At 42.3% G+C, this 9,765-nt stretch overlaps 1 protein-coding gene across 4 annotated transcripts in view; it reads right to left on the bottom strand.

Moving 5' to 3' along the window:
• Positions 1 to 212: 212 nt before the first annotated feature.
• Positions 213 to 9,765, bottom strand: part of LOC107654853 (serine-rich coiled-coil domain-containing protein 2-like) — a 53,140-nt gene continuing 43,587 nt past the window's right edge. Inside the window, exons 11-13 of one of the 4 annotated variants that reach the window (XM_016442133.1) lie at positions 5,988 to 6,069; positions 3,021 to 3,060; positions 1,748 to 1,892 (exon numbers count right to left, since the gene is read on the bottom strand). In XM_016442133.1, coding sequence (XP_016297619.1) covers positions 1,832 to 1,892; positions 3,021 to 3,060; positions 5,988 to 6,069 — 183 coding nt within the window. In that variant the 3' untranslated portion in view covers positions 1,748 to 1,831. Of the gene's footprint in view, positions 1,893 to 3,020; positions 3,061 to 5,987; positions 6,070 to 7,138; positions 8,469 to 9,765 lie in introns of those variants that run through there. The other 3 variants (XM_016442134.1, XM_016442131.1, XM_016442135.1) reach the window with 3 other exon arrangements.

Here is a 9,765-nt window from a genome sequence, read left to right as displayed (position 1 = left end):
AGTGGGTAATTTATGTACATTTAAAGTTTCAAAAGAGTATTTCTGCTCCAAAGACAAGGCAAAAATGTTATTCCTGCAGCACTAGAACAGACTGAACAGCTTAAAAAAGGCATTTTAACTGTAAACATCTTAATAATGTATAAATAATTAAAAAGCATTATAACAATTTTGTATGCAACTAATGTGTGTGGGGGGGGGGGTGAAAAAGCAAGTTTATGCTTTGAGCATGCCATAATTCATAAAGAAAAAGAACCTTGTTAATACATGAGGCATAAGCCTAATTAAACTGAAAATCTGCTGATCATGACTGCAGCCAAGGTGAAAATAAAGGAAGCACTGACAGTGGCGTGCCCGCCCTCCTGCCAAAACACTGTGTCTATAGGTCAAAGACACTCTACTGCACTGAGAAATAAGACGTACTCTAGGAATGAGAACGATAAAAAAAAAATTTGAGATTTTGTAGCTTGCACTGTTTTCTTCATGTTTATGTGGTGAATTCAGACAAGGATGTGAAATGAGGCATAAAGTAATACACAAACAGATCAAATCACAGCAGACAGAAGTTTTCCTTTGGAAACTGGAAAGGAGACGTGGGTCACATGACATAATGACTCTCTTTAAGACAAGATCTGTGAGGCTGCGTAGAAAATAATATGCGTTTTCGCAGTTAAACCTCAGGAGGTTGGTGATGTAAATGTCATATTCACCCACTAAACGAGTTGGTGTCCTGAGGGCACACCGCATGGGGAAATAGCCAGACACTGAGGGTGTCTTGAATAATCTCCACAGGCAGTCTATGGCACAGCACTCGCGTCGTCTTTGACGTTTGTTGAGTATTAGTAAAAAGACTTCTCTAGTACTCGTTTTCTCTGCTTTTGCCTTCTCTTTCAGACTGAATTTCTGTCTGTCATTCTTTCCTTCAGTTTGTCAATCCATTAGGAGCTCAGCTAGATTAGAACGATCTTGTATGGATGATGTAATTGTGAGTGGTAAAGGTTTCTTAGTGGTTAAGGAATTATGATCAATGACTTTTAGTTTGAAGTGATAGGGCGGTTTTGTGCGACAGATGCGCTGATTGTGACACTACTTTTTGTTGCATAGTTAGATGCGATAGCTTAGCTGCTTTGTTTAGCTTAAAACGTTATCTAGCCACTAACACCATCATCTAGTGCAAGCCGCATGTGTGATCATGCGTTCAGGGAGGTAGCCTTATTAGTGTCTATGGCTGCAGCTGACCCTTAGTGGATCTTTGGCTTTGTAAGTCTTGTGGAGACGCCGAGCGGTACCGAAGCATTGTGTTGTGGGTCAGCATCGACCACTGCTGGCCAAGGCTGGGATAGTCGGCCGCGAGTAATGATGTGGTTCCCTGCCATGAAGCATGGCAAACCTCTGGACGGAGGAGGAGTAAGAAGCTGCTGGGCCTTGTGGTTCACGGAGGGTCCTGGTTTTGGGTTTGACCCACTACCACTGCCTATAGACAGAGCAGGGAGAGTTACCCATTTGTGTAGACGTGGAGGCTACAGGACACGCGGGCTGAAGATGGACAAGGGATGAGGTGTCTGCAGGAGTTTGTGTTGATGGCTTTCAGGGGTCGGTCTCGCAATCTGTTCTTCAGCCCCTGATGAGTCATTCTCATTGTCGTCTTGTATGCGAAGGTGGGTGCTAAGCAACCGGCTCAGCTCTTCTGGGTCAGGCAGAGATTTCGACTCCATTTGAGGGTCTTTAGCAGGAGGAAGAATTGGAACGGTGCAGGGGGTTGTAGGACAGGACGTAGGAGGCCGTTCCTCTTCGGTGCAGGCATCATTGTGGACCCCGGTGGGGACTATTCTTGCTAGTTTTCCCTGGATGAGGGGCTTGTTGGGGATGTGACTGATGGGCTGAAGTATTTGAGGCTGCAGAAGACAAAACAGAACATTATTTATCACAATAAACCAGGATGGAGATCTGTGATCAGGGGCTACAATCCCATAGTCAGTGTATGGAATAATTTAAAAAATAATTTTAAAGTAATTAAAATAATTTAAAAAATAATTTTAAAGTAATTAAAATAATTTAAAAAATAATTTTAAAGTAATTAAAATAATTTAAAAAATAATTTTAAAGTAATTAAAATAATTTAAAAAATAATTTTAAAGTAATTAAAATAATTTTGTAGGGTTGGTGTTTTTTTGTTTTTTTTTGTGGTGGTGGTGTCTATTAAAATCTGAAGTATTGGCCTGTTTGGCCTAGAAGAGAAACATCCTTTATCGTTGAGCCCTAAAAAAGCATCCAGATTTCAAAGAAGAGCAAGGCGAATCAACTGCCTCCAAAATGTTTCACAAGATAACTTTGTAACACGATTGCTGGATATTACAACAGAGAGAGCTGTAATAAAGTCTGGCTTTAATTCAGTCATTCGTCTTACTGTAAGATTTGGCTGATGAAATGTGGCCATTTTGATAATAGAAGAGTTTTTAATATCCTGGGTTTGTAGAAGTGGAGGTTATAATGTGAATCCTGAAGGAGTTATCGGATAATTTTATTTTAATTGCCCTCTAAAACGTTTCAGCGTCTCCCTGTGCAGGCACAGGACCAATGACAATTGCACTATGGGCTAATTCATTGCTTGTGTGTATGTTTGAGATATTTAAACCCTGGTTCACCTGTGCAGACAGATGACTGTTTGGATAAAGTCTCTGGGAGCAGGCTGTGAGAGATGGTGGGTCTCCCAGAACACACCAGTAAACACTGTAGCTCCATCAAAGCAAACACAGATCTGACACAACCACAGCAATCACAGCCCACGGAGGAAGAGAGGAGCAGAAACATTAGGACTTCATATAGGTGGTTTGGGCAAAAAAAGTCATGAAAAAAAAGAGGAAAAAAAGTCTCATGCCAACTGTATTTTGTGAATGTTTGAAGAAAAAAAAAACTGAATATCCATGCTTCAAAAATAAAAATCAGACTCAAAAAAGCATGCATCGGTCATTCACGTCACGTGACCATGCAAAGGCTGAAGCTTTTAGTAGAGGTCACTGTACCACGCTGTGTCACGGAAGTAATGTATAAGATGCTCCACCCCTGTCCCGGAGTATTATGGGATAGGCAGAGGGGGAGAAACAACACAGATCACAAGTTCATCCAATCAGGAAATAGGAAGAGGAAAGAGAAAAGGAAAAGACAGAGAGGAGAACATGGGAAGAAGAAGACAGACCAGAAAGAACAGTGGAGTAAAAAAGAAAAAAAGAAAGAAAGAGGGTCAGATCTGTTAAGGAAGACACCAAACAATCTGACATCTGCTCTACCCGAACTACAGCAATGTTTACAATCTATGACATTCTCTAAAATGATCACAGCTTTCTTCTTGCAAAATTAAATTACTACTGTCCTCACCTATTTTTCATGATATATGCTTGAATCCTCCACTGCCATGGGCTTAAAAAAAGTTGTGATACAGTATAGTAAGGACAATACAACTGAATAATTTACTGTGTGCAAACACAGTTACACTATCTTCAATTTATTGCAAATTGAACCTTACTGAAATTTACTGTAAAAATTGTTGCTAAAAATATTGGTATAGCAACAAGTTTTAAGTTCATTCATATGGACTTAAAGGGTTAGTTCACCCAAAAATGAAAATTCTGTCATGAATTACTCATCCTCATGTCATTCCAAACCCGTAAGACCTCCGTTCATCTTCGGAACACAAATTAAGATATTTTTGATGGAATCTGACAGCTCTCTGACCCTCCCATAGACAGCAAGGGTACTACCACGATCAACGTCCAGAAACGTAGCAAGGAGATCGGTAAAATAATCCATGTGACATCAGGGGTTCAACCGTAATTTTATGAAGCTACGAGAATACTTTTTGTGCGCAAAAGAAAAAAAATAATGACTTTATTCAACAATTCGTCTCCTCCGCGTCACCCTGTAGCGCCATTTTGGAGAGTATACACTGAACACAAACAGCGTATGCTGTTCTGTGTCAGCTGCGCCACGCGGATACGTTTCTACATTGTTTGTGCTTTGATTTGAACGAAAACAACATATCCGTGTGGTGCGGCTGAGACAGAACACCATACGTTGTTTGCGTTCAGTGGATATTCTCAAAAATGGCGCTACAGGGTCTCGGAGGCCACACACGGAGGAGACGAATTATTGAATAAAGTCGTTATTTTTTTCTCTTTTGTGCACAAAAAGTATTCTCGTAGCTTCGTAAAATTACGGTTGAACCCCTGATGTCACATGGATTATTTTACCGATCTCCTTGCTACGTTTCTGGACGCTGATCGTGTAAGGACCCTTGCTGTCTATGGGAGGGTCAGAGAGCTCTCAGATTCCATCAAAAATATCTTAATTTGTGTTCCGAAGATGAACGGAGGTCTTACGGGTTTGGAACGACATGAGGGTGAGTAATTCATGACAGAATTTTCATTTTTGGGTGAACTATCCCTTTAAAATTCTGGAAAGGAGTCAAATCCTTTGGTAACACTTTACTTGAAGTGGTGTGCATAAGACTGACATGACACCTATGGTTAGGGGTAGGGGTAGGGTTAGGTTAGGGTTAGGTCAAATAATGTCATATTTGCATTAAAAATGACATAACTGAGCGAATGACATTTAATGACAGTTGTCATAAACATGCATAAAAAAACCTTCATATTCATGACATGTGTCATGTCATGATTATGTAGGTGTCATGTCAGTCTCATGCACACCCCTTCAAGCAAAGTGTAACCAATCCTTTAAAGCGTTAATTGCTTTTTTTCCCCAAGTAATATACTTTCTCTAATCTATGGAAGCTCATTTTCCACCTCTAAAATAAAAATAATTATTTAATACAATAGTTTATCTTCACAATTTTATTATTATATACACTACCATTGAAAAGTTTGGGGTCGATAAGAATTTTTAAAGCAGTCTTTAGTGTCACATGATCCTTTAGAAATCAATCTTCTATGTTAATTTGATCCTCAGGAAAAATTTGTGAAAAAAATAAAAAACCTTGTGCTGCTTATTGTTTTTGTGGAAACCGTGATGCGTTTGATTCATGCTAACTCCATATCTTTGAACAGTAGTATATCTTATACTTATTTTTCATAATCACAATGTAATTTCATCTCTCACAACATCAGATTTATTATTTTATTTTTTGTTTGATTTTTCCTATGAGGCAAAAACCGGTTTCCACACCCATTCCACGTTAATGTGCAGACAACTATAACCAATTATAGCCATTTGTAGGTTGAATTTCCTATGGTTTTGCAGCTGTTTGTTTGATCTGACATGCCAACTTCTAGCTCAGTCAATGGGATGAGTTTGAGACAGAGCTACCTGTTTGTCCATTATTAATTATATTCAGAACAATATTCATAACATTTAATTTTGCCAAAGTAAATGTAAAATAATTTAACTGCAGACATAAAAATGCTCTTCTTCTATAGTGAATCCTATTACTCCTATATCTCTCTCCCTCTCGCACACAATCTATTAAACCTGCATGTGTTCATGCTGTTTCAGACAACAAATGTTGGCTCTTCGACTGACCACACTGGTGCACAGCAATGTGTATCCAAAATCCCTGCACAAACACACCTGAAGACAGGGCACAGCACAGCCATCCACACAAACACACTGTGGAACGGATGGTGTGATCCAACCAGTGCAGTGACCCACCTAGACCTGACAGAGACACTTCAAAACTGCCTAGCGGGCATCTGCTGACTTTGTCTAACCCTCTTAAACCGCCTCCACTTTCATCTGTCTCACACCACATCTCCTCCTCCTCTCTCTCTCTCTCATTACACTAATATCCTATTTATACAGCCCTGACTCACTGCCTGGTGTAACTATATTGTGTATATATATCCATAAACCTATAGGGAGACCATATATGAAAGAGAAAGGAAGGAAAGAGCAGAGAAAGAAACAGAGGATGACGGAAAGAAAACAGAACATTTTGCCAAGGGAATGGCATCAGAGGTCAGGGGTTAATGACTCACATTGCCGGCGTTGAGGCATGCTGGCCCGAGGTGCAGTCTGGTACTGGCACTGCCAGGGAGAGAGGAGAGGAGTGGGTACAGCCTGCAACACACAGAAAAAACGGTGACACACACACACAACACCCGCACAGCTGCAAAGAGACAAACCCCAGTGAATCTAGACAAAACACAGTTTAGAAAGAAAAACTCACATCGCAGAGAGAAACGGCACACATTTCCTCTATGAAGACAAACTACCATGAATATCTGAACATTAGACTGAAATATCAGTGAAATGAAAGCATGCTAGAGAGCCATAACACAATATGTGCATGCAATATTCCTAGCTTACCACATATAGATCGCATAGATATATCCTATATATGCGTGTAAAATGCACATGCACTGGGGAGATTTCTGAGATCAGATCTGTTCTTAAACATATATATGTATCTTTACATCTAATATTTTGTCAAGCTCAACCGTAATGTTCCTAAACCTTATCATGAAATGTTACTTTACAAAATTTACTGCATACGGTTTAGGGGCACCTTTGGGAAAATGCAGAGAGATAAAGGCAAACAAAATGTCTCCGGTTAATCACGTAATCTCGGTTCCCTGAGACATTGCGAGACATTGCATTTGCTAATGCTTATGGGGAAACCCCTTCCTCCAAATACTACTGAAGCCTTATAGAATCACACCAGTAACACTGGCCAATGGCATTCAAGTGCACGAAATATGAGGGGCTTCTCTCTTTATATAAGGCAACGCTTGGACGTCATCCATTCAGAATCTTGACTGAAGCAACTTGGAATTATTAGATCCTGACCTAGGTGACATGGCAGTAAGTGCAATGTCTTGTTCCCTCATCTCAGGGAACCGAGGTTCCGTGAGTAACCGGAGATGCTCCCTTACAATTCATAACGTCGACATTGCATTTTCTAATGCTTTTGGGGAACGAATAAAATCACGCCGTGTTACAATGACGCATCCTGGCTTGACTAAGAATGTCAAGTTTTACATATGGAGTCATAATGAGAGTGGCAATGATATTGGTGCTCTTGGTAAACACACAGCCCAGTCTACAGGACCTGGTCGAAACCATGTCAAGGTGGAGGGCAGCTAAAACGATGCTGCGTCACACCGGGGGTGGAGTTAACACTGGTGAAACACTGGTGATGTGAAATAGCTGCGGCACCGGCGCCATCACATATAAATCAGTTGAAGTTTGTTAATTTCAACGAAATCATGTCTCAGATCCACGAATGGGCGGAGTCCGCCATCTTTCTTTGGTACCAGAAAATAACGACTGTAGAAGCCACTCTCGCAATCTGCAAGGGGCACTGTCTCTACAGCACGTTTTGCAAGTAGGTTGTGTATTTCCTCTCGCAGAACTGAGGCATTCTACTCCCGTACAGTGGACATTAACACACCGTTGAAATGGGCCGGTCTGCAGAAGAACTGAAGCATGTAGCGATATGCTTTGGCAAGAAGTGGCTAATGGCTTTCGACTGTTTTTGCACTTCAACAAAAAGTGCTCCGTGAAAGTCTACACTGCCGCCATGAGGGGTTCACGGGTGCATCCAGATGGCCCATCTTATTGGAGTCTTTTAACTCTGAGTAAGCCACAGGTGACGATCTAGCGCCACAAGATTTCCCATGTTTCCCAGTCAATCGCTCGAGCTGTCACCTTCGTCGCTCTAAGGGCCAGATCCATGGCGCGTCGGTGCTCTTTGAAAACTTCAGGGTCCAGCCCACCTTGAGCAGTTTAGCCTGATAGACCTCGAGGATTGCCATCACATGCAGTGCTGAAGCTGCTTTGCACGCTGCAGAGAAAGCCTTGCCGGCAAAGTTCAATGCGGCTGCCGGACAGAGTTGGGCAGCAATGGCTTCTTCCACTAATGGGGAGTTTAACTTACCCCAATTGGTCAGAGCCATCCACAGAAGAAAGGAGGGAGGATCCCTGATTGTGCACTCGACTGGTGAGCAGTGCGTTTCAAGACTTTGATATTTCATCGTGCACCTTGGGTGAAAAAGGGGCCGGGTCTCCGCAAAGTGTCCTTCCGGCTGTGGTCCGACTTGAGGTACCATTCGTCCAGACAGCTTCTGGCTGGCTTGGCAGGAGGCGCCCACTCTAAACCGAGCTCATCAACTGCCTTGGACAGGACGTGTAGGAGCTCTACATTACTATGATGGAGGTCCCCTGCGTCGCTGTCGTGGGGGGCATAGTATAATCCATCGGGCTGTTGGACCACTCATCCTTCGCAGACGCTGCCACCGAAATAGCATCTTCCTCATCCTCAAGTGCCCTCCATAGTGCCGAAGGACACCACATATTGCACGTCAGGAGAGGGACGAAGATCAGCGGTCATGAAGCGCACTGGAAAGGAACCTGCAGCAGGGGGTGAGGGGAGTGTGGGCACTGAGGCAAAGCGAGCTTGTCACCTGACAGATCCACATCAGAAGCTAGTGGCACTTTCCTCATCGGCTCGAAAGAGGCTGTAGAGGAAGAGCACAGCAGGGCAAAGAACGATATTTGGCTTTGACTAAACAACAAGTAAATGGGATATTCATCTGCACAACTGTATATTTGGCTTGCTTTTAACTCATGTCAGTGAAACTATCTGTACTTTGTGATGACAGAACCATTCATAGAGACTGCTGTTTTTTATTATGGTATGACCGATTTCAGATTCACCCACCTCTAAACAGCACATAAGATCAAGTTTCTTCCTGTCTAAGTGGGTTGTTCCTGTCCATAATAAAGCTGTAAAGTGGACCAGTCAAAATACTGGCCTGACCCTGACAGATCCATATCAGAAGCTCGAGGCACTTTCCTCCTCGGCTCGAAAGAGGCTGTAGAGTAAGAGCACGGCAGGACTTGTTGGGCGAGTTCATCACCTTGGACGATGGCCAAGATGATGGCCATCAGAAGGTTCGATTGGCTCTGCGCAGGAGAGTCAATCGCGAGAGGTCATCCTTGTCTGAAGCTCACCGGAACACAGCAGGGGAAGAGTAGGCATTGTCCACTGCAGCGTGTAGATCATGGTGAGTAGTCTTTGATGATAGGCTTCCTGCAGAAGGTTGGCTGAAGGAAAAGATTCTGAATGGATGACGTCCAAGCATTGCCTTATTTAGCGAGGGAAACCCCCTCTATATTTCACGCGCTTAAACGGCATTGACCAGTGTAACTGGCGTGATTCAATAAGGTTTCAGTAGTATTTGGAGGAAGGAGTTTCCCCATAAAGCATTATCAAATGCAATGTTGAAGTGAACAAATCAAAAGGGAACAAATTATCGCTGTATGGCGCAAACCTGATGCCCAGAAAGTGAGCATGGTCTTGAGTCTCTCTAACCTTTTCATTATGAACAGAACACTAGACTTGTTTACCTTTATAACTCTGAGAGTGTTTACATGCACAGTTATAATCGAGTTACAGCAGGGTTTTTTTGTTTTGTTTTGTTTTTTTGCTTAAAGGGGTGGTTGACTGGATTTTTTTCTAGGCTTGATTGTGTTTATGGGGTGCAGTCTAACGTGTTAATGCTTCGTTTGTTAAAAAATTCATTATTTTTCACATAATTTACCTTTATTCCACACCGCTCTGTCCCTTCTCCTCTGAACGCATTGATCATTTCCTGCTTTTATGAAGCCCCTCCCTCAGAAATACACGATGGGCTCTGATTGGTTAGCTGGCCCAGTGTGTTGTGATTGGCTAAACCGCCTCTAGCGTGCGTCTAAACGTCCCGCCCCTCAACATAGCGGCATGTGCTCCGGTTGTATTGTAAACAATGACGT

Source organism: Sinocyclocheilus anshuiensis, unplaced genomic scaffold (genome assembly GCF_001515605.1).
Source record: "Sinocyclocheilus anshuiensis isolate Anshui unplaced genomic scaffold, SAMN03320099.WGS_v1.1 scaffold335, whole genome shotgun sequence".
Taxonomy (NCBI): Eukaryota; Metazoa; Chordata; class Actinopteri; order Cypriniformes; family Cyprinidae; genus Sinocyclocheilus; species Sinocyclocheilus anshuiensis.
Note: the sequence above shows the minus strand (reverse complement) of the source record. Positions and strands in the feature narration are given on the sequence as shown.